Below are 25,597 nucleotides of genomic sequence, written 5' to 3'. Positions count from 1 at the left end.
TGTATACTTTATGAATCAATAAAAAATTTACAATTTTTAATTATAAACCTGTGTTTTCTATCAAAATTATTTCTTGCGTGAATTTTGGGACACCCTTTATAAAGATGGCCAGAACGGTCTCTAAAATAGCCAATCAGTTGACACTCCAAAAAGAAAAGCTTGAGAGATCTCATTTCCCCGGCTGTCAACACTTGGTATTTTCTGACTTCCTAACTTTTGCCAATCTGGTACGTGTAAAGTGGTATTTAACTGTGGTTTTGTTTTCATTTTCCGATTTCTTATGAGACTGAGCTTCTCTTCATATATTACTAATCATCTGACTTTTTCCCCTTATGTGAACTGCCTGTTCATATGCTTTGCTAATTTTTTCTGAGTTTCCTGTCTTGTGTCTGATTTGCAGAAATAGCTTTCATATTCTAGATCTTAATCACTTGTCAGTTTTCAACTCTAAAAATATCTTACTCTCGTCTTTTGACTCTCTGATACCTTTATGATGTGTTTGTTGCCCATAAAAACTTACTTTGCTGTAGGTAAACCTAGGTATGGTTTGTGCATTTTGAGTCTTGTTTATGAAATCCTTCCATCCAGGGGTCATGAAAATACTCAACCACATTTTCTCCTATTGACTTTTGGTTTTACGTTTAACACTCAAGTTTGTTTGTTTTTTATCCAAATCTAGCTGAAAGTTTTTCTTTTAAGGGAATAAATTTTATTATTTTTCCCACACAGCAAGTAAGTTTTTTCAAATGTGACACCATCCCTAACATACACAAAGTTCTATATATGACTAGGTCTGGGTCTAGTCAGCTTCGTCACCAGAACACACTGTTCTCATTACCAGGCTTTGTGATGTCTGACCATTTGGTTGGTAAACTCTCCTCTTCCTTTTGCTCTTCTTTTTCCAAAATACTCTTGGTTATACATAAAACGTTATTCTTCCTTTTAGGCTCACTTTATTAGGGTCCCCCAAAATTCCAGCTGGTAGTTTTTACTGGAGTTAAGTTAAATATATAGTTTAATTCAGGGAAAACTGATGCTGTTACAATGTTAAATCGTTCCATTAGAAGATTACTCAGCTCTCCTCTGACATCTTTTCATGGAGTTTTAAAAAGTCCTCCTTAAAGTTTTCATGGATTCTTTGTTAGTTTAATTCCTAGACATTTGATACTTTTAGTTTGCTATGTAAATGGCATCTTATTTTCTACTTTTCTACTATTAATTTGTGTGTGTTATTCTTATTTCTGACAAATTTGCTAAACTCTCTAATTAGTTCTAATAATTTATCTATTGCCCATGTTGAATTTTTCATATAATAATCTTACTAGGTGCATACTTAAAATATCTCTTCCTTCCAATCTTTAAATTAAATCTTTTATTTCATTTTTTTTGTTTTTATGTTGTTGCTAACTTTAAAGAGAAGGTGCCTACATATCTTTATTAAGATGATATTTACTACTGCATGTTTTTGTTGAAAGTCTTAAAACACTAAAAGTTTTATTTTATTCATTGTTTCTCTATAGGTTTTTAAAAATAATATATTACTAAAAACTTTTTCTAACTAAATACTTTTCTATATCTGCGAAGAACATATCCCTTTTTTTCTCTCTCTCTCAGTATTAATGTGATGAATTACATTGATACATTTTTCTGATACTCCTCCATCTTTAGATTCCTAGGATCAACCTTGCTTGGTCATCCTGCACTATGTTTTGCAGACACTTAACAGTATAGACTATTTTTTAGAGAAGTTTTAAGTTTGTAGCAAAATGAGCAGAAGATACAGAGATTTTCCAAGTGCCCCTCATACAGCGCATCCCCTACTACCGACATCCTGCACCAGAGTGGTACATACCAGTATACAGTAAGATTCTTTTTAAAAAATATATATTTCATTGATTTTTTACAGAGAGGAAGGGAGAGGGATAGAGAGTTAGAAACATCAATGAGAGAGAAACATCGATCAGCTGTCTCCTGCACACCTCCTACTGGGGATGTGCCCGCAACCAAGGTACATGCCCTTGACCGGAATCGAACCTGGGACCTTTCTGTCCGCAGGCCAACGCTCTATCCACTGAGCCAAACCAGTTAGGGCTACAGTAAGATTCTTGATAAATACTTTCAATAATTTTTCCCTTTCATTTACTTTCTCTCTCACTGGGACTCCTTTTAGGCAGTCATCCCATTTCCCTTTCAATGCTCTCAGTGTTTTAAGTTTGTTTTTTCATCTTCTTTCCCGTTTCCGATGCCTTTTGGAAGAGTTTCTTACCCAATCTTCCACTCACTCGCTCGTCTCCCAATGAGTCCTTTTTGCTATTCCACCCATTGGCTGAGCTCTTTATTTCAGCAATTAGACTTTCCATTCCGAACCTCTTTATTGCAGGCTTCTTCACAACCACCTGTTTCTATCATTCTCTCTTCTCTTCCTTCCTGAGGACACTTATTATGCTTATTCTAAACTCTTGTTCTTTCTGTTGCATTCGTTATATTTCCTATGGCACAAATTGTTCTATTTGTTGCTTCCACCCACCCCTCCACCACCACCAAATGTGTGCCCCTCCAATTTCTCCTAATTTTCTCCTTTGGGATCATGATTTATTTTTCCTGGATTGATCAACAGCCTTGACCTTCATCCTCCTGTAGGAGGAGGAGTGAAAGCTTAGCTGTAGCTCGTGCTCCTACAGGTAAGTGTAGGTAAGGAGGAGCTTTTCAGGGTGGAGAGCTCAAGGTCAGAGGGCCTGTAGTAATGCCAACTGAGCTCTACCTGTCCACAGGTCCCCCACAGGTGTCCCCGGCACCTCCAGAACTTACCTGTGCTTTTATGTCTGGCACTTGCCTTTATGGGGGAGTGGGGCTCTGATTCTCTTAACTGCCAGGCCCACAGGGTGGATGGCACCAGAAATCTCAGGAGCCAGCCAGCTCACAGGCACTCTTTGCTCTCAACTCCTCTCCCCGGTTAGGTTCCAGGGCTTCTTAGAAGACACTCTGCCCTGCTCTCAGGACTTCCCTGCCCTATAGTAGAAATGCCCAGGCAATGATCATATCAGAACAACACAGGCAGGAAAAAGGAGTGCAACAGCAAGTGCTGCCTCAGCCCTTCCCTTCATCACTATTCCCCTTCGCACACGCCTCTGCCGTCCCCTGGCACCCTCAGGGCTGGGCATGGTAGAGCCTGTAACCTGCATAATTCTACAAACTGGAATTCCGCAGCTGTGGTTCCTTTATCTTCATTTGCCTTAGTATCTGACTTCCTATGCCAGGAATTTTTTTTTTAATGAAATGCATTCATTCGGTAAATATTTATTGAGCACCTATGGTTCACAAGACCCTTTGCCAGTAATGGGCTAACATAGCCAGAGCCTTTCTGACCACTGTTTTCTCTGGAATTAGCTAAAAAATCAACTTGGCATTGCCCTGCCTCTGAGTCACTACACTTGCCAGGAACCAGCCTGGATGTCCTCCCGCTGAGGGCTGCCAGGGCTTGTCCTCTCCTTCAGATCTCGCCTCACACCTCACTTCCTCTCTGTGACCCTTCACACTATTCCTTTAGCCTCAATCATTCAACTTCCCGTCCCCATTTCCACTGAGAGCTTCTGAATAGAGTTATGAAGTTCATGAGATATTTGGAAAGAGACAGATGGCCTGGTTTTTCTGTCCAGCTCTGCCACTAATTGGATGATCTTGGCTAAGTTACTTCCCCTCCTGGGGCCTAAGTCTTTGACATCTGTATGAGCCTGTTTATGACTCTACTGGCTTTTGATTCTTCCCAAAGTTTCAATAATTCTTGAGCACAAGGACTGGTGTGAAATATGTTTTACTTGTTGACTGTGGGTTTGGCACACATTCAATTTTCATGATAAATCAACAAAAATGTTCTAGTGCTTCTTGATAGGCAATGCGATGGCAGGCGCCTTTGATAATGAAATTGTCCCTACTTTTCTCAAAATCAACATAATTCTACCTATTGTGAGTAATGTGAGCACATTCTGAACGAGAGGGACACACAAAATTATGGTACAACATTTCTACAGATTATTCAGAATATGTGTGAGACAAGAGCCATCAAGGATGGGATTATGTAATTTGCCAATCTGTCCTCTGGCCACTCTGAGATGCACAACTTTGCACTGAAGGGTCTTAGAAGTGGTAAACTCTTGAGAATCCAAAGTTTCCACCTTCTGAGACCTTCTTAGAGACAGCTCAGTTGTAGAGAACTGTTTCAGTGTCATTCCTTACCTTCTCTACATGCTCATCCTTACTGAGCCTCATCCTTATTTAACACCTGTCCATTCTGAGAGGAAGAAATGTTCCTTTAACTGCTTTTGTTACTGGGTTCCATCAACTTCCAGCTCCCCAGGGTCTTCCTTCCATCAATTATACCCTTTATTTTCAACTCTTCCCTACCCCTGATTCTGGTTTTTTTGTTTTTGTTTTTGTTTTTTACTTATATGCTCATTCGGATCCCTCTTTAAAACAAACCCTCATACCTGCACACCTGCATCTCTTCACCTGGCTAGTACCAAGTGGTCTCTCCATACCCTGTTCCCATGTTGCCTCCTCTCCAAGCCCATACTTTGGCTTTTCTCTGTTCCTAGAGCTACCTGTGCATACCACTAACCTCACACTTACTATACTGTACTACAGTTTACTCGTTTATATGTCTGCCCTTCCACCTGAGTAAATATAACTGGAGGATCTTATTTTTTAACCTACTGCTGGAGTCCAGTTGACTTAGATAGTATATGCTCAATAAAGGACTACTGAATGAATAAAGTAGAGGCCAACTCTAAAATAAAGAATGTGTCAATTTGAGAAGTTGTTATCAAATCTAAATAAAGAGTCTGGAATGGGCCCAGAAAATTCATGAGGTTTATATCCCCAAGACTCCTCTGCAGTGAGGTCTGAAGAAGTAAGGTATTCTGACATACTGCATTTTAACAACAGCAGGATATAAACAATGGTATGAGCTCTTCTCCCACAGAATTCACTTTAAAAAGTTACATATGTAGTCCTTACTCATAGAAGAAAAAAAATTAAAAAGTATAACAAGCAAAAGGGAAGAAAAATTACCTGCAATCCCATGATGCAATGATGATCTCTATTAACATTTCCATTATATCCCACTAAATGTTTTTAACTTGCGAAAAATGTATATTCATGTAAATACATATTTTAAATGACATTATCCCATATACACTATTGGAAGCCTACCATTGTACTTATTATGTGCATCTTTCAATGGCAATAAAAACATAGCTACAACATCACTTTAATGCTAGTATGAAATCAGTGCCAGTGAGAGTCAGGATATATTAACCCAGTTCATTTTCTATTATTTTACATTTAGGTTATTTGTACTATTTCACTATTTTTTTTTCAACAAACATATTTTTGGCTATTTATTTTAAGCACTTACTATTTGCTGAGGATACATTTCTAATGCTAAAATTTCTTGGTCAAAAGATATGTTTATCTTTAAAGTTCATTACATTTGGCCAAATTGTTCTTTAGAAAGGTATGCCAGTGTACACACCCACTAGCAGGGTACAAGAATACTTTAATCATTCACCAGTGTGGATTATACTAATTTTTTACTCTTTCTCAGTCTGACTTGGTTTCTCATGGTTTTTTAAAATTTGCATCTCATTGATTAGTAAATAGACTGAACATATTTTCATATCATTATTATTCTTTTTATATTTATTATTTGAGTTGCTTGTTCATATCCCTGCTATCTTATTTTAAAAGGTTGGATAGGCCCAGCTGGCATGGCTCAGTGGTTGAGCTTCGACCTATGAACCAGGAGATCACAGTTGGATTCCTGGTCAGGGCCTATGCCCGGGTTTCAGCTTGATCCCCAGTGTGGAGCATGCAGAAGGCAGCCAATCAATGCTTCCCTCTCATCATTGATGTTTTTGTCTCTCTCTGCATCTCCCTTCCTTTCTGAAATCAATAAAAATATATTTTTTAAAAAGTTAGACAGATAATCCTCTTTTTGTAAAAAATGTGATATATACTTTTCTTAAATTTCTACTTATACATCTGAAACTAGTACAAAATAATATTGAAAGTAAATTGTAATTGAAATAAATAATGTTTTTAAAATAGAAAAGAAAATCTGGCCAACTGTTAACATTTGTTAGATCTGAAAATGGGAACATGGTTTTATTATGTTACTCTGAAAAAAATTGCTACTCGTATTTTTAAAGTTTTATTTTTGGTGTTTTCAACTTTTTAAATTTTACTATGCAGAAAGTTTAAGCTTTTTTCCCCATAGTTAATCCATCTCTTCCATCAGGTTTCTGCCTTAGGTACCTAATACACATGAGCGAAATTACCAGCGGCCTATCAAATACCTGCCCGCCTTCATCTTCTTTATCGAGGCAACACTGCTGCCTGAAATACACTTCTGAGCCTCCTCTGAGCTGGGTGTGGCCTGGTGACCAATTGGAGTCAATGGCTGCAAGTATGTTGTGTGTGACTTGGGGCAAAGCTCCTCAAGGGAGAGGGGGTGTGCCTTCCTCTCTCCCATCTTCCCTGCTGCCTGGATGGAAATGGCTAGAACTCAGGCAACCGCCTCGGGGTTCAGGAGTTCATCCATCTTGAGGACGAAGGCCAACTTGACAGAAGGGACAGAAGGAGGAGGCTGGAGTCCTGATGATGTCACAAAGCTGCCACACCAGCCCTGGAGAAGGCTGGCTACTTCTGACTTCTTTAATGTGTGAGAATAAATAAATCTCTGTGCTCAGGCCTCTGCTAAGAGCAACCCTTACTCCTAAGAGCAATTCCTAACTCATATACCAATCCAAGGTTATCAATATTTACTTGTATTTTCTTCTACTTATTTTTATTACTCTATTGTCTCTATATTTATAGATATGTGACTGAAAAGTTATATAACCCAGATTTAATAGTATACATAAAATAATCATGTTTTGGTAGAAGCTTCTTCAAAATGATGATTGCTAGACTCACATGTAAAATTGTTACATTGAATTTTAAGCAAGGATCTTATTAGAGTTTTATTCTATCAGGCATTTTTTGGAAAAAGGCCCTGAGAAATAGCATTAGCATCCTTTTTATCCCCCTCTTTTTCTTTCATTTTTTACCTTTTTTTTTTACACTAATTATAGGTTTTTATCCAAAGAAGTTAGTTTTCAGAGAATGCAACTATAAAATGTGTATAGCTAGTTGGGAGGTTTTCAATGTAGATAACTGGGATCACACCTAAATTTGTGGTATAAAGAACTATAACATAAATTTTTTTTTTTACTATAGTTTCATTACAGCCAGAATTTCATTTTAATACAATTGGTTTTAAAATATGTTTTGACTATAGGTGTAAAATGTTTTCTTCTAGAATTTGACAGCCCATATTATTCTTGCTTCTGGGAAAATTAGCCAGATATTAGTGTTCAACTTAATGCAACTAATATTTCCTTAACTAACATTTATTAAGCACCTGCTATGTATTAGTCTCTGTATCTAATCTTACAATGACCTGCAAAGTGGATGATGCAATCCCCACTTTAAAGACGGGGAAATTGAAGCCCAGAAGTGTTAATTCACTTGTCCAAGGCCACTCCTAGTCTGAGTGAAAAAGACAACCTTTGAAGCTGTTGATTCACAAGTCTAAATTCCAAGGTTACCCACACCAGGCCCTGAACTGAGCCTGAGGAAGATAAGAGGTGAGTAAGACATGGTTTCCCACAGGCAATATTAAAGAAAAGTTGGTACTTACCTGTCCCACACAGGTCTGTTATGTTAATACGAGTGGGCAGGGAACTGCCTTTTGAGTTAGCTGCAGACACAGCCACAGCCCAGTTCTCAGTTCTGGGAATGACCCAGGTCCAGGAGGTATGTTCTGTGATGTTCTGTAGTGTGGCTTTCTCCCCAGTCACCTCCAGCAAAGTCACCTGATAGTGGAGGATTTTTCCTCTTGCCTCTGATACACTCAGATTCTGCAACAAAACACATCCACTTACTTTGTAGGCTCAGACAAGGTCGTTGGATGCTCTATGCCTGGACCTCATGGTCCCCTGCAGCAGGTGGCTACATCTGAGTGACCTTTTTATTTATATCTTCTCAGCTCCTCAACTGCACACTTTATGCTGCTGCCCACCCCCACCATTTAGAGAAAAATATCACTTAACATTTTTTAAAGCTAATTCTTAACAGAACATTGATTTTTCTTGCTTGCTTCAAAATGAAACTTCCTACCAGTAGAAAGCTCAATTGCATTCAATGGAACAAGAGCAGGATCTAAACTGGGAAGATCTGGATTTGAGTTCTAGCTCTACTGATCACCAGCTATGTGACTCAGGGCAAGACACTCAGCCCCTCTGAATCTCCATTTCTAACTTTGTGTCACACACACACACACACACACACACACACACCTTTTTAAATAGAAAGCACAATGCTGCTCATGAAATAAAAAACAAGATTTTCAAGAGCTAAACTAGTAAAATCCATTGGATGAATTGGATGAGACGAAGACACTCTTTTTAAATGTGTACCCAACGAGTTTTTGGAACTGCAAAAATTCCAACTGAGATCACTTGGGAGCAATCCCAGAAAGTAAGCAGAAAGCTAATTATTTGTATTGTAGCCCTGTTTGGACAAGGACCATGAGAAACAGAAGCAATGAGAGCCGAGAGCTGCCAAGGTCAGCACTGGCAGTGCCCGTCCATGCCTACTGCATGGAGAGGAAGGCTTAGCTCACCAGACGTAAGCATTACAGTTTTCTTGGCAAGGCTATTCCTCCCATGGGGTGCAGGGTGGCCTCAAGCTGCTGAAAGACACACCTTAAAATTGTCAAATGCCCCTTTCTCTGATTCCCTACTCCCTAAGCAATCTTCTAATAATTTGTAGTTTATCTGTCAGGAGAGGCTTGGCTAGCATGAACATCTGGTTTGGTTAAAATCTGTGTTTTTCACTTTAAGTGAATAAATTGCCCTTCTGATTATAATTTGGTTTCCAAAATAATTAGCATACTGAGAAAGAATATTCCTATCTGCTGACTCAAGCCTTCTGGTTTGCCCAACAGCTGAATTTTTCACTATAAATTAATCATGAACATGCAGCTTTTTATTATATTTTAGTCTCTGAGAGCGTGGTTAATGCAGGTCCTGTCCTAGGTGCCTCTCTGGATCCACAAGGCCTGAGACTGGATCTTAAACCATGGTCCATGCACCAGGTAAATACCATGTTGCTGAGGGCTCTTTGGGGTGCACGTCCAGCCTCTCCCTAGAAGACATCTTTGTGTTTGGGCAAGAACCAAGAAAATGTCCATCATTCCAAATGTCCGCCACAGCTGTTCCCATAGGCCTGTTGTGTAAATTAAAATAAGTGAGTGCTTTTGAAATTATGGTGTTCTAAACTTATTCATAAACATACCCTTTGTCATAAGAGAAAGAAAGAACAGGGTAAATTAAAGCAAAAGCCTGCTAGGGAAGACCATTCCCTCAGGTATCTCTCATTCTGTCCTTCACTATCTGTTTCCTCTGAGGTTCAGAGTATGATTATTACCCCACCCTACAGCATCCCCATAGTTAGCCAAGTTCACCAAGCTATCCATTCTTGCCACGGACACAGAGGCTTCAGTCCCACTCTGACAACTAATCAAACAGAGCCTTAATTGGAAAAAACACCTTGCAAACCAGCCTTTATCATCTCTCTCATTGTCCTGCACAGACACCTCAACACTCTCATTCAGAGTGCTATGGTAGAATGCTGAAAGAAGGGGGGAAATCTCAAGTCGTCTTGGATCTACTGAACTGGCCTAGTGATCGCTGGGAAAATCTAGCTGATCACAGTGATCCAGTGACCAGAGGTGCGAGTCTGAAAAATGAGTGGCGGTTCCCAGAGGGCAGTAAAGGGCCTGGACCATACTTAGTTAGCATTTTTCTTCCAAGAGTGGACAAGATCAGTGAGAAGGTGAGGGTGGGGTTGAGGTAGTTAGACAAATAAATATGTATTTCGTGAGTTGTGCTTTTATAAAATGTGAAGCTCAAGTTTTGGGATAAAGGTTAATCTCTCTCAGGTAACTGGCTTCCTTAACCAAATTAAAAACCGAGCCTAACTTGTCTGACAGGATCCTGGAAACAAAAAATTCAGTGAGCCAATGGGAAAACAAGTATTTATCCAGCTGGGCTAGTAGCAGCTTAAAACAGGATAATTAGTTGAGTTTTTTTTAATAGCAACGTAAAATTTGCAAAAAATGTATGTCATCCATCACCCTTAAATCACACGTGGCCCCGATGGAATGGAATAGCATCACAGAACAACAGAACAGGAAGGGATTCCACAGATTAACAATTCAACATTTCCTTTTGTCAAGGGGGAAACTAAGCCCCAGGGCGAGGAAGTGACTTGCTTAAGGCCACTCAAGGGATCAATGGAGGAGGAGAGTGTGGAATCCAGGGCTCCTGGCTTCTAGACTAGTGACCTGTCTACTCTGACGTCTGTCCACACTGGTGAGTCTGAATGATGAACAGTAAGTATGGGCCACCATGTGTCAGAGCTGGAATCACCAGCCACCCTTCTGCCCCAAAGTTGCAAAGCAGCGTCTCTAACTGTGAGGTTGTGGTATATTCTGATGTGGAGCACCAGCAGTGGAATGAGGTCAGCAATTTGGGGGAGGTGGAGATCCAGAATTCTTTTCCCCCCAGAGACAATGGCCCTGAGTCACAAGGGGACCAGCTGTGAACCCAGAACTACTACCTGAGGAGCCAGCTGGGTCTTTCCAGATGAACTTCTTTTTATTTCAGTATTTGTTTGTTTGGGTGAGTGATAAGGGAGAAACTATCATTTATTGGGCCATACCATGAGTCAAGAGCTTACATCTGTTGTTACATTTAGTTCCTATGAGGGTGCTGAAGCTCCGAATGGTTAAGAAACTGACTCCCCACAGAAACGTGAGAGTTTAGTGCGCCCCCTGGTGGATGTGGGAGAGGAAGGGATGTCTGGACCATTCCTGGCATCCTTGAGAGTGTCTGGAAGACCTGGTACTTCTCGTACCTTTTTGGGCGGCGCCGAAGCTGGTCTCACCTCAGTGTTCCCATTGCCACTCTCCTACTGGTAAGAGTAAGCTAAAAAAGGAAACGCGGTCCTAGTGCCCCTCTCCTGCAGCTTCTTCCTGCTCTATCCAGTGGGAAATGCTTTAACTTAGTAAACTTGGCCTTTTTGACTTTGAGAAGCAGAGTGAACAGCCCCCTCATAAACCTATTCTAAGAGTTCTGCTGCCTGAAAAGGCTTTCAGCATCAAAAATGGCTCGATGAACATAACCCATGAGAGGACAAAACCTAACACGTGTCCAAATTCAGGGCCCTTATTTTTTGTTTTGTTTTAAAGTACATTAGAGGAAGGGTGTTTCTCTGAATTGATAAATTATTTCTCCTTAGGACTTAAAAATAAAAACTTCTGGGGAGACTTTTTTGTTTGCTTTGGGCAGACCCTTTGCTTTCTCGCCCCACCACATAGCAGCTATGTGACCTTGGACAAGTTATTTTACTTCCTTGAGGCTCAATTTTCTCCTCTTTAAAATGAGGATAATTCTGTGGACAGCATAGGAGTTTTGGAGGATTCGATGGGCTAAAGGAAGTAAATTGTTTCAAAAAGTGCTTGGCACATGGCAGGTGTAAAGATACTGGGTGAGTTCCCTTCTCTCACCTACTCTAATATAAAAATCATCATAATTGGCATTTTCCCCATCATAGTCATATGACTCTTCTGTCAATTTATGGAGAGACAAGCCATCTTGACTTGGCTTATACCAGAGCTCTATAAGGAAGTCTCACCAATGTCACACAGTTGATCACAAAGAACATATAAGAGAGGAAGGGAGAACGAGAGAGAGAGAATGAGAGAGAATCATTGATTGGCTGCCTCCTACGAGGGATCGAGCCCACAACCCGGGCATGTGCCTGACCAGAACTGAACCTGGAACCCTTCAGTCCACAGGCTGGTGCTCTATCCACTGAGCCAAACTGGCCAGGGCTATCTACTTTACTCTTGGGGAAAATAAGACACAGAGAGGTTAAGCACCTTGCTCAAGAAAACACAGCCATTAAGTGGTAAAGCTGGAACTTGAAGTCAGGTAGTATAACTCTAGCTAGAAGATGAACTTTTTTTTTTTAGATTTTTTAAATTGATTTTTTTTTTCCAGAGAAGGGAAAGGGGAAAAGGGAGAGAGAGGGAGAGAAACATCAATCATCTGCCTCTTGCACACCCCCTACCAGGGATCAAGCCTGCACCTCAGCATGTGCTCTGACCTGGAGTCAAATGGGCAGCCTTTTGGTGCACAGGATGGTATCCAACCACTGAGCATACTGGCCGGGCGAGAGGATGAGCTCTTCTCCGCTGTGGTGCCAGCTGGCACTTGGCAGACACTGCCCAGTTGTTGTGCTACACTGAACGGATTTCATTCCAGTCACACCTCACAGTAGTTACCCCACATAATTTCTATCCTGTTTTGCAGCCAGAAAAACAGCAAAATAATGGGAACTTTCATAAGAGTGAAACTTTAACTCCCCTTTCCACCTGGGTTTTCTATTTTCTGTTAATTCTCTGCTACCTACTCTCTTATTTTTGCCATTGACGCCATTCTGCTACCCAATGAGAAATCCCTACTTTACAGCTGGTATCATATGTGTGATTAGAAAGCCAGGGAAAGCAACCAGGTTGGCCTTGGCTAGGATTCTGGCAGAAAAAGGAGGAATATGTGTAATGTTGGGGGCCAGTGCTGTACATTCACCCCTGACGACATGGTCAGGGGGACCATCACTGAGGCCCTAAGGCAATGGCAGCTTTAGTGACGAGTGAGCTGGAACCTGGGATCGAGGCTCCCTTCTCCAATTCACCAGAGCGATGGTTTGGAAAGTGAAAGGGAGCAATGGTGTCCACATTCACTCCCTTGATGGGATGCTACATCCTCCCAAGTATTATCCAAAGGTTAACTGAAACCGCATGGACCAAACAGCAAATTAGTCTCCTCCTAGACACTGCAGAGCAGGAAGTCAATGAATGTCAGCCGAGTTTGAAGAAAAGAGTTTAAATAAAGAAAAGGGGGGAATTGTGAGAATAATCAAGTCATCTTTTCTGTCAAAGAACAGTTCAGGCGGTCTCCATTGTGGCCGCACAGCTTGCAGCTCCCCTGGGGGCTGACAAGGTCAACCTGCAAAGGTCAACCTCTCCCTTTGAATTAGCCAATCGTGAGAGACTGGGCGCCTGAGCTCCAATCAAGGGTGAGGAACAGGTCACATGCGTCAGGATTAAAAAGCGGATTGACTGCCTGCTCAGTGTGCGTGTGCTCCCAGACCATGTGCATGTGCACCCTCCTGCAGGAGTAAAGGTATTTGCCTTGAAAAAAAAAAAAAAGAAAGAAAGAAAGCAACCTATTCTTTTCAAAACAGTCTTCTGAAATGCTGTGCCAGCCTGCGATGAGACAGGTTTGGGGAAAGAAAAGAGATAGAATTGAATATTGTGACAAATTACTGAAATCCTCCCATCTGGTGCCTTTTGTATTTAAGTATTGATTCTGAGATTGCATACATCCTATAATTACATAAGCCCTCAGGCTCCTGGCGGCCAGTCTTCTCTGGGGATTTACAACAGGCCTTTGTCCTACATCAAGAAATCAGGTTACAGCCCAACCGGCGTGGCTCAGTGGTTGAGCGGCGACCTATGAACCAGGAGGTCATGGTTCAATTCCTGGTCAGGGCACATGCCCGGATTGTGGGCTTGGTCCCCAGTAGGGGGCGTGCAGGAGGCAGCCGATCAATGATTCTCTCTCATCATTGATGTTTCTATCTCTCTCTCCCTCTCTGAAATCAATAAAAATATATTTTAAAAAATAAATAAATAAGGTTACAAATAATACTGTCTACTCTCACTGAATCTCTTTCCTAGGAAGGGACCAAAAAATCCATCCCTTCAGTGCAATGTGATACAGGTTGGGATATTCTTCACATGATACTGAGAGACACAAGGGGAAACAGACAAAGCGAGTGCACTGAGGAAGCTGCTGCTGGTCCCGTCTCTGAGGCTGGCGTCTGGGGCTCGTTGTTCTCTCCCCTCCTGTGGTTTGAGGGCAGCTCTTTATCAAAATGAATTGCTTCATTTAACAAATGAATAAAAAACACCAAATATTTTCCCACGTTTGTAACCAGGAGTCTCTCTCACTCTCTTCTGTGTTGCTTATCAAAGCCCTCGAGCTGGCCCTTGCCAGGTAGCGCATTTGGTTAGAGCCTTGTACTGAGGCCAAAGTTGCGAGTTCAATCCCGGGTCAGGACACATACAGGAAACAACCAAAGAGTGCATAAATGAGCGAAACAACAACATCTCTCCACTCCCCTCAAATCAATTTTTAAAAAAGAGCCCCCTTGCTGCACTGTCCATTACAGGAGGGCGCCCTTCGCTGCAGGAAGCCATGGAGCCCTGGCAGTGTGGCCAGCCTGCGTGGGATGTGCTGCTGTCTGGGGGAGGCGAACCCTCAGCCATTGCACTGGACTGATGCTTAGTAGACACACCAGTTTTCAAAGACTTAGTAGGGGAAAAGTAAAATAGCTCATTAATAACTTAAAAGTATCGATTACATAATGAAATGAAACTATTCCAGATATATTTGGGTTAAATATCTTTTTAAATTAATTCTACTTGTTTCTTTTTCTTTTAAAAAATCTGGCTACAAGAAAAAATTTAATTACCCGTGATTGGCTCGCATTTGTGGCCTGCTTTATATTTCCATGGGATGGCCCTTCACTGAAGTGACGCGTCATTTCTATGCTGAATCTATGGTCCCCAGACAAATATGCTTCCTCTTGTCCTGGCTCTCCCGTTCTTCCAGGCATTATGTTCTGAGAGGTCTGCTCTGACTCCTTATCCATTCCCCTGCTCTCCGGTGTGAGCCCAACCACCACGCCCCCAGCTGAACCCTGAACTCCTCCTAAATGCCTGAGTGCATCATCATCCCCACTCCTCCGCCTGCCCTCCTGCTGGACTGTGAGGATTGATCTTGTTCACTTCCATACCCCTGGCATGAAGAACATGTAGGGTCCAGTACCAAAGACTGGCTTTCATATATTTCTTTAAATGAATTAATGGAATAAATTCAGCTTCATTTACACACAGATATTTTTCTTCCAGACTCATGGCCTCATAATTTCAGAAAGTTTTTAATTTGTTATGATCAAGATAGTGAGAGGTCTCTGAAGAAAGTAACAGAGGAAACTACAAAGGTTAATGTAGCTTTGTCCATCATCTTTTCACGTTACCGATCTGTATCTCTATATCCCTATCTCTTATCTATATCTACACATGTATCTATATCTGTATCTACATATGTATCTATCTATCTATATATATCTCCATATCCATAACCATATCCGCATCCATATCCATAACCATATCCTCATCCACATCCATATCCATATCTATATCCATAGTAAATACATTGTTTTTTAAAAGGTGATTTTTCTTCTTAAAGGATACATGTTGTATTAACTTGGAGAACAGTGTATTGGACTCACAGACTGAAATGCTTAATCTAAGCAAAGGAAACAGTATGAAACTTTGCACAGAGAATGACTGAGGGAATCTGAGGGACAGGATTGCTAAGAGCCTCCTGTGAAGGCCTCTCACACAAAACAGGTTGTTTATGACAGAGAAACAGTTTCTAAATGTTACTGCTTTTGTTTTAACAATACCTGGTATTTTTATGGCATTCCATGGATTAGGTGGTACTTTTTGGCTTCAACAGAGAAAATACTTTTTCTCTTAAAAATAACTATGGCAAAAAATAGTACAGGATATTTTTGAAGAAATGCGGTTTTCAGGAGAAACCAAGGGCTGGAAAAATAAGTAATTATGTGGGAACCAGAACAACAAAGCAAAGGTCTCCTTCACTCTCACACACACACTCACATTCATACAGACATAGATGAAATTCACACACGTTCACACCCACACTCAGACCCACATGCACACCTTCCACACGCTCACACTTATTCATTGCTATGGTCTGAATGTTTGTGTGTCCCCCAAATTGGAATCCTAATGCCAAGGTGACAGTGTCAGGAGGTGGGGCCTTTATGTTATGAAGATAGAGCCCTCATGAATAGGATTAATGATTTTATCAAAGAGACCCCACAGAGCTCCCTAGCCCCTTCTACCTTGTAGGGACACAACAGAAAATCTGCAACCCAGAGGACACCCTTCACTGACCATGCTAGCACCCAGACCTTGGACTTCCAGACTCCAGAACTTCGAGAAATAGATTTATGTTCTTATAAGCCATTCAGTCTATGGTATTTTGTTATAGCAGCTTGAATGGACTAAGACCTTCACATACATGCACTTACACACATACTCATATAGACATACCCACGCCTACATCCCACTCATATCCCTCACACATATGAAAGACTCACACGCACTCATACACACATTCACACATACCCTTTGTACTCACACACGTATATCACACACATGCACCCGCATCACTCACATACACACCCACCTCTACTCACACTCACATACGTTCACACCCACACTCACAGGGACTGTGCCCATTCAGCACCTGGCTGTTCTCCTCTAATGTAAACATCCTGCAAAAATGAAAGGTCACCTCACATTTCCCCAACTGCAAGAGAAACGTGCTCTCACTTTGTTCACAGACCAATGGGGTTTTACTTGGGGCTTCCTTTGGTTCCCACACCCGAAAACCCCCCGCTGCCGTGGTGGGGTGTCCCCTCATTGGGTTTCCCAGTATTAATCACAGTTTGAAAAAACCAACCCGCCGCCTGCATGTCTGTGCTTCCTTTCCTCAGTGAAGTCTAATTTGGGCCCCACCACAAGGCACCTGGTCTGGCTGCAGCGTTCCTTTCTAGTCTGAGTCCCCTGTGTTGTGGCGCCACCGGGTCAATTCCCAAGCCTGCCTGAGGGCGCATGAGGAGTCCCAGGTGGGACGAGTGGGACAGGAGTGGTCCAGACAGAAGGGGTAGTGGTTTCTGCCCGGAAAAGGCTCCCTGGAACAAGCACCATAGGCCCTCTCATTGGAAATCATTTCACCTCCCTAGAGCTGTTCCCGCATTTCCCTCCCGCCCCCAGTTTTTTTTTGTTTGGTTTGTGCGTGTGTGTGTGTGTGTGGGGGGAGGGGGGGGCGGGCGGTTGTGGTGTGTGTTGGGGGGGGCGGTGTGTGGTGTGTGTGTGTGTTTATCCTCACCTGAAGATATTTTTCCATTGATTTTAGAGAGAGTGGAAGAGAGAGGGAAAGACAGAGAAATACTGATGTGAGAGAAACAGGGCCCAGGCCAAGGAGGAGCCAGCAACCGAGGTACGAGCCCTTGACCAGAATCGAACCTGGGACCCTTTCGTCTGCAGGCCGATGCTCTATCCACTGAGCCAAACCGGCCACGGCTATTCCCACATTTGTAAAACGGGTGGTGGGACTGCATGCTGGCTAAATTCCCTTTGGTGCCAGAACCTGTGACTCGGTGGTTCTGTGGTCCAAAGCAGGCCTGCTCACTTTCGTGACTCTGGCCAATGTTTTATTCCCACCCTCAGGTGAGTGGTCTATTTGGGGCCCTGGAAGCTGCCCAGGACTTGGCACAAAAGGACTTAGCCGGGAAGGACTTAGCCCAGGAATGGCCCTACAAGACTGAGGACTAGACCCAACTTTCCAAGGAGCCTCTCAGACTGCATGGTCACTGAAGGCTTTGTGGGTGCCCTGTCACTACCACAGTCAAGTTACAGAAGCTTCCAGTGTTTGCATTTTTGATTTCTTATTCCAGCCAGTTCCAGTCCAAGCATCTACAATTCTGGCCCCACCTACAGAAGATTTTCTGACAATAGGAAATGCCCATCCTGGCATGGACTGCAGACAGAGTGGAATGCTCCCTGTCTCAGGAGGTCCCAGCAGAGACATCTGTCTGTCCCGCCTGACATGGGAGCAATGTCCGTGAGAGGAAGGGTGGACTGGGAGAGGATTAAAGTCCCTTTGAATTCCAAAACCTCATTTTATAACCTCTACTTTGTGAGGATTAGGGGCAAGATCAGAATGAGAAGCAGAGAAGAATTTGCATATGTATGTTGAAGACCTTTTGGGAGGAGAAATCTTGATGGGAAGAGGAATTTTGGGTTTAACCAGTCATTTACTTGTGAAAATGAAAACCACGAGCCAAGAATTGAGCTGGGTTCTCCTATCATAGGCACAGATATGACTGCTCTAAATGTCTTGCTTTGAGAATTGTCTTGCTAGTACAAAATGGCTTTATTTTAAAATGAATTTTAAGCTTTGGTTTTAGTTTCAAAGTTAAGAGCTTGATTATGACTCACCATGCTATTTATAGTAGTCCCCTCTTCTACCAGACATTGTGTGTGTGTGTGTGTGTGAGAGAGAGAGAGGGGGGGGGCGGAAAAGAGGGGTAAAGAGCTTATTGATTGCCTGGCTCATTCCTTAAATCTGAAGAAGATTGCAACTATCCAGATCGATCATGCTAACTCCATCAGGGGACTTTTTATTCCTTACTCTGACCCTTTCTGGTTTTGTGCTCACCAGCTTCATAATTCCAAAACTGTTTATTTACTCTTATCTGGGGGAGATTTTGGGGAAAAAGGAAGAGTACAGTGCACCTGAACACCTCTTATTATGAGCATGCTAATTAGTAGCTCAATTCAAAGAGCATTTTCTTTCAACAAAGAAAAAGTCAGGATGTAGCAGAAAGCGTTCTGGATCAGGTTTTAATCCAAGCTCTGCACTCAGTAGCTGGGTGACTTTAGGAAGGACTTCCTCTCTCTGACCCCCCGTTTTTATATTTGTGAAGTGGGGATGCCTAGCACCTACCTCACAGGGTTTGGGTAAGGACTAAATGAAGCGCCAGCGCCAGCTTTCAGCACCCTGCGGAACTTTGACATCCTGTATAACATTAGCCACGTTGTTTTCCGGAAGGTTACCCTACGTCCTGCTGTTCTACTACTATTCCTGAGGAAGAGCTGCTTTCCCTCCCCGATCCTATTATTTTTCGCTATTATTTGTGTTCCTGAGGTAGGGCAGCTTTCCCTCTCCCTTTTCAATGACTATAGAAAATATATTCCTAAATATCCACATCCACAGATTTCCAGCTTTAATTTCCCCAAAAGTGCATAAGTCTGGTGGCCTGGTCACTGCTGGGCACCCTGTATGTAGGAGATAAGGGTGATAGAGGGGCAAGAGCCAGAAGAGATGATGGAGTGGGGTCCGAGGGTGGGCATGCATAGGGGTGGAAGGGACCTTGATGAGAAAAGATGAAGAAGTGGATGAGGAAAAGATGAGATTGTGTGGAGTCAGAGCTCCCACCCTTATCTGGCAGAAGTAAATGACACTGAGTTGAGTATCATGAAGATGTGGTTGAGATAATGAGCGCCAACAGTCTCTGAAGCCTCACTGTGTGAAAAAGGGCCTTTTCCATCCTGAAACATACTGTTCAAATACAGAATCCTCTTTATATGTTATTTATAGCTCAATAAGAACAAAATACAACAAAAAACACAAATAGGCAATTCTCCTGAATTTTAAGTTGACATTGAAAACTTACCTTCCAGAACAGAGAAATCTGTTGTCTCCTGTAGTCAGTGTTCTGTCTGATGTACCAGACATCTAATGTCCCCGTAGGCTCTGATTTGAAAGGGAAAGAACATATTTTCATATATATAAATATACATACATTACAAAACCTTTAAAAGTCCATGGGTCATTTTATAAATGATTCTGGGAGAGTAGGATTATAAGATACTTTCAATTTTCTTGTGCCCCAGTATTTTTCTTCTTCTTTTGTTAAACAATGAGCATGTGTATCTTTGGCCATAGAAAGCTCACAATTACCTTAAAAAATAAAATAAAATAAAATAAAATGAAGTAAAATAAAATAATGCAGAAGAAATTAGATTCCTAACTTACTCTTAAAACATATATTAATAAAATAACTCAAAACATTTGTGGTTATTTCTTTTTTATTGGAATGCATAAGGAATTATCAGCCAAAAAACAAAGACAGAAATCGTAACGAACACATTTTTTGACCCTGTAAAAGTAAAAAATACAAATAATAAATTTTGTGTTAATCTCCATTCCTGACCTAATGCTGTAGTATAATTAATTGGTTTTATGACTATTAGACAATGATCTACTTGAAAGGAAGGCCTATCTCATGTATCTTAATATTTCTCCTACCTAGTACCATACTTAGAATGTAATAGGCTCGCAATAACTCTTTGTTACATGATGAATGAACAAAGCAGGCAATATTATCTACTTGATGCTAAAACACAGGCTAAACTGATAGAAGAATTATCCACCAATCTATAAGACAATGGTCAAATATGACCTAATTTAATATGAGAAAGTTAATCAAACATGCTTGAAAAGAAACGAAATAATCAACTCCTGTGTATTAGAGAGGGAGGGTGCGTGCGAGGGTGTGTGTGTGTGTGTGTGTGTGTGTGTGTGTGTGTAAGTGGACCAACCTCACTTGTTTAACAGTGACACTTAGAGTGTATCTGAGGTGAGGCTACAATAGGGTTCCTTCTGGAGTAGCAGGTTCCTTTTAACCAGATGGAAATTTCCAGAAAATTAAGTTCCATCTGGATAACAGAAGACAAGTAGCCACGAAGAGAAGAGAAAGAGAGAAAGGAAGGGAGCACAGGCACCGGCACATACTATGGGCAGATCCTGGGTGTGCCCATCCGCAGTTAGATCTCCCGTCCTCCTCACCACCGCGAAGTGGGTAGCTTCAGGGCAGTGGTTAAAGTGTGAGCTCCAGAGCCAGACCATCTACAGGCAAATCCCAGCTCTGTGACCTTGAACAAATGTTAACTATGTCCTTAAGCCAGCTCCTCATCTGTCAAGTGAGGATCATAATTCTGCCCGCCACATGGGCTGTTGGAGAATTTAAATGCACAGAGTGCTGATACATGGTAAACACTCATAAAACTTAGCTGATGTTTTTTCTTCATTTGAAAACTAAAGTGCTGAGAGGTAAAGGAGTTGTTCAAGGTCCCAGAACTAAACAGCAGAGAAGCTGGGCTTTGAACACAGGTCTGTGTTATTTCAGAGCCTGTGATCTTCACTCTGCACCATGCAGTTGCCTGGTTCTGAGAAGGCTTACGATTTCTCTACAACACTTCCATTCCCCAGTAGGTGCGCCTCTTTCATGTTTTATTCTCTTCCTTTGTCACTTCCTCTTCCTGCCTCTCTTGCCCTCTTTTCTTTCTTTTTTTTTTTCTTTCTAAACATTCACTTCTTTTCTTTTCCCCCTCTTTCCACCAGTGAGGACTTAGCAGTAAGAAATACATGCATAAGACATCCTGAAACTCTCAATGCTTTAGGGTTATGAAGAGTAACCCAGGAATCAAGCCAGGACTTTTATTCCTGCTAGCCCAGATGCACAAAGAGAAAAATGAACAGGCAACAGAAGAAAAGAGAACCTGACATTTATTAAATTACTATGTGCCAGGTAATATTTGGACACTTTATATACATTATCTCACTGAATCCTACACATTGCAGGGGGTGCCTGTGATTACTCATATTTTACAACTGACAAAGGTTAAATGATTTACGAAAGACATAGAGTTGGTAAATGACAAAATTGAGAGCTGAGCCTAGGTCCCCAAAGACCCTGCTCTTCCATTACAGCTCATTATGTGGAGCAAAGATATAAACACTTCACAAATCAGGTAATCTGGACATTGACACATAATCAGGATATGGTCACTTGGGTGTGCTCAGTGGCAAAGCCAAGTGACTTGTACCGAAGCACTAAATGTCTTCAGTTAATTACATATTGGTAAGAAATTCAAAGGAAAACTCATTGCCTCGTTAAAGATCTACAACCTTCCATATTATTACAGAGCCAAAACCCAAATTCTAGAATCATAGTCTCTTCAAAGGAGAAATTGCAAGTGAAACTGAAATTTTAATGGTGGCCACCTGCAGTGTAAGTCACTATGGGAGAGAAATCATTAGTTGAATCTGTATGAATTTCAAAGTGTAGAATTTCATGACCAAGGGTGTCAAACCACTACTGTTTAATGCAATGTAAGGGCTAATATTAAAGAGAATCTCTGATAGTCAACTTTCACAAAATCACTTAAAATTCTAACCACAGTGTCATCTAGCAAAAGACATATTAAAGATATTATAGGCAGGTGGGAAGAGGAAAGTCGAAGGCCCATATGTCAAAGTGATTTCAAAACAAATGGGTACAGCCCTGGCTGGTTTGGCTCAGTGGATAGAGTGTCCACCTGTGGACTGAAGGGTCCCGAGTTCGATTGCCGGTCAGGGTACCTGCCCAGGTTGCAGGCTTGATCCCCAGTGGGGGGTGTGCAGGAGGCAGCCAATCAATGATTCTCTCTCATTTTTGATGTTTCTAGCTCTCTCTCCCTCTTCCTTTCTCTTTGAAATCAATCAATCAATAAACAAATGATTGTTAACAATTATTAACCTTAAAAAAAACCCAAATGGGTACAAATGATTAAATATACAAATATTGTGAAATGGAAGTCAGCTTTCCTGAGATAAAACTAGCTCCAATATAAAGGGGAAAATAGTAGGGTTAACTAGAGTCACCAATATGAAAAAAAAAAGATCCTAAATTAAGCAGGAGGTTGGCCTAAATGACCTCAAGTATTCTTTCAACTCTCAAATCCCAGGATTCTAGGGTTCTATGAAACTGTATGTGTGGCAACCAAATCAGAGCCAAGCCATTGTTTCTCTCAGCTCAGCATCTATATCTGAAGCCAAGGTAGTGCAGGGCTGGGGACAATAGCAACTGAATCGGGTGGAAAGCCGTTCCACCACAGAGGTTTTAGCAAGCAGTGAAGAGAAGAATCAAGATCTCCAAGAACAGTGAAAATAGAGAATTGACAAACAGTAAATATAGAAAAGACATATCTCAACTTTCAGGTAGTGGACTAAGTGAAATGCACAAAATTTTTTTGATCCAAGTCATGCTCTAAGCAGGGCAAGAGAGATAAGTCATTCACTGCCTTGGTTTCATGATGTCCACTCTTTAGGCTGTGCTACATTTATCTAATTTATCTAAAATTTAGTTTCAAACAATTCAATTCAAATAGAACTTACAAGTGCCTACTTGATTAAACAAATCCTCAGTGATAGGTTCTTGCCTGCAGATGTTATCATCTGCTGTGCCTGCATTCACTTCTTCCAGGGTACATGTTGGGCTTAAAGGAGACCAAAAGAAGACAAAAGGGTAGGGACTGGCATTGGATCTCAAACAAAACATTTTCTTTCTAATGAAAATGTTTGCGTGTAAGTCCCTTTAGAAGGTAAAAAGCCATTCATTCTCATTTCCTCAAGTTTTAAGCAAGAAGGCACAAGTATGAAACTTTCAAGTTGAGCTAGTTTAGGACTCAGCAAACTATGGCCCATGGACCAAATCTGGCATATTCCCTGTTTTGTACAGCCTGTGAACTAATAATAATGGTTTTTATATTTTTAAATGGTTGAAAACAAATTTTAAAAAATCATTTTCAGTGACATGAAAATGATATAAAATTCCTCCTGGGTGTTCTGAGTGGTGAAGGATCACTTCCCCCCAACACTTGAGCATATTATTCTCAGGCCTTTCTGGACCCCATGCAGCCCAAACTCAAAGTGTTTTCCCACTAGACACAAAATAGGGTTGCTCAATTCCCAGTATCAATCCTGCCTTTGATGGATGATTGTGGGACACAGAAAGTGGTTTCTTTCCTCCTACCCCTTACTTAGCGGTCATTTGAAAAGTGTTTCTCATGGAGGACCATTACTGGAGTTAAATTTAATGACATAGGAAAAGGCTATATGGAATAAATAACGACCTCATTTCCTGCTGATCCTCCTATCTAATAAAAGACAAAAAGAGTAATTGACTGTACCTTCGCTACGCTTCCCATGGGCTAATCAGGGTGATATGCAAATTAACCGCCAACAAAGATGGTGGTTAATTTGCATACGTAGGCTCCAAGGGGTGGAGTGAAGCGAAAAGTACCCAAAGCCCCAAAGCCGGCGGAGCAGCGAGGCCTCACAGCCCCAGGATGAGCGGAGCCTCGAGGCCTCACGCCCCCAGGATCAGTGGAGCCGTGAGGCCTGACGGCTGGCGCGGGGGTGGTGGGGGTTTCTGGCCGGAGCCCAGCCAGAGCGAAGGCCTGGGTCCCGGGTGTCAGAGGAAAACTGGTGCCAGCAGCCTAGGGAAGGGAAGGCCTATTGCACGAATCTCTTGGTGCAACAGGCCTCTAGTATGATATAAATAACTGTGCCCAATCCACCAGGAGACAACATTTTGCTCTCAGTTTTGGTAGCAAAGTATTATTTGGTTTTAGAGTGACATTTAAAAAAAAAGCTTACTAGTAATTTTTTTAAATGCCAAGTTACATATGAGTCTATATTTAAAGGGTTAAAAGGAAGGCGTGTTAAAAAAATTTCACACCTTTTAGGTTTACATCAGTTAGTGTTTCATAAAGAAACTGATGACAGAAATAGTGGTAAAAGGTGAAAACCATGCAGCTTAGAGTAAGAGAAAAGAAATCCTACAACAACCCACAAAAAGATCAAACACCATAAAGGGAGATTCAGACACTGAAAGGAAGCCAACAGAGCTTGGTAACCGTGGTATATCTCAGAGTATGGGTTTCTCTCTTTATGAATGCCTGCAATTACTCTGAAAGAGCCAGCATTCTTGGTTCAATTCACAACCATCCACAAATTCTTAACCATAACAAGTTGCTGCACTCATTGTTATGATAGTGGTTTATTTTATAAGACATGAGAAAGTTACTACTGTCCTACCTTGAAGGGTTTTTAATTCAACAGATAAACACTTACAAGAAAAGAAAACCCTTTTAACAGGTCATTACCAAAGGTGAGTAAGAATGACAAGAATTCACAAATCCAAAGTTTCCTTTGTTTATAGTTTAGACTCATGTAATATAACAAATATTTGCTACCTTGAACTTAGAAAATATGGCCCATTTTCAAGAATTTTATCTGTACTGTGTATAAATAAAATCAACTCCATGAAGTACTTTTAAAAAATTCATTACGCCCTGACCGGTTTGGCTCAGTGGATAGAGCGTCGGCCTTCGGACTGAGGGGCCCCAGGTTCGATTCCGGTCAAGGGCATGTACCTTGGTTGCGGGCACATCCCCAGTGAGGGGTGTGCGGGAGGCAGCTGATCGATGTTTCTCTCTCATCCATGTTTCTAGTTCTCTGTCCCTCTCCCTTCCTCTCTGTAAAAAATCAATAAAATATATTTTTAAAAAATTCATTACTTTGACTATGTGTAATACAAGGATAATAAAAATAGGCTCTGGATTATGAAAATGGCAAGCATTTAAGCAGATAGCAAGTGGATCAATGAGATTTAATTTACGAGATTTTTATTATGAAATGAGAGGAAATAAATTCTAATTTGTTGAATGATTTCATTTTTAAACATTTTTTTAAAATAGAAGTAATGCGATTCATACAAGAAGAGGGGAAGAATATACAATTATTTCAGGAATTATATTTTATTAATAGGTCCTTTAGGTGCTTGAATGTCATTGAAGAATCATTGATAAGTG

At 41.3% G+C, this 25,597-nt stretch overlaps 1 protein-coding gene across 1 annotated transcript in view; it reads right to left on the bottom strand.

Moving 5' to 3' along the window:
• The window catches only part of IL12RB2 (interleukin 12 receptor subunit beta 2), a 53,093-nt gene that overhangs the window by 17,751 nt on the left and 9,745 nt on the right, over positions 1–25,597 (bottom strand). The window contains exons 7-8 of the mRNA XM_023754700.1: positions 19,573–19,652; positions 7,739–7,958 (exon numbers count right to left, since the gene is read on the bottom strand). Of these exons, the coding sequence (XP_023610468.1) occupies positions 7,739–7,958; positions 19,573–19,652 (300 nt within the window). The remainder of the gene's footprint in view (positions 1–7,738; positions 7,959–19,572; positions 19,653–25,597) is intronic.

The sequence above is a fragment of the Myotis lucifugus genome, unplaced genomic scaffold (assembly GCF_000147115.1).
Source record: "Myotis lucifugus unplaced genomic scaffold, Myoluc2.0 scaffold_63, whole genome shotgun sequence".
Classification (NCBI taxonomy): Eukaryota; Metazoa; Chordata; class Mammalia; order Chiroptera; family Vespertilionidae; genus Myotis; species Myotis lucifugus.
Note: the sequence above shows the minus strand (reverse complement) of the source record. Positions and strands in the feature narration are given on the sequence as shown.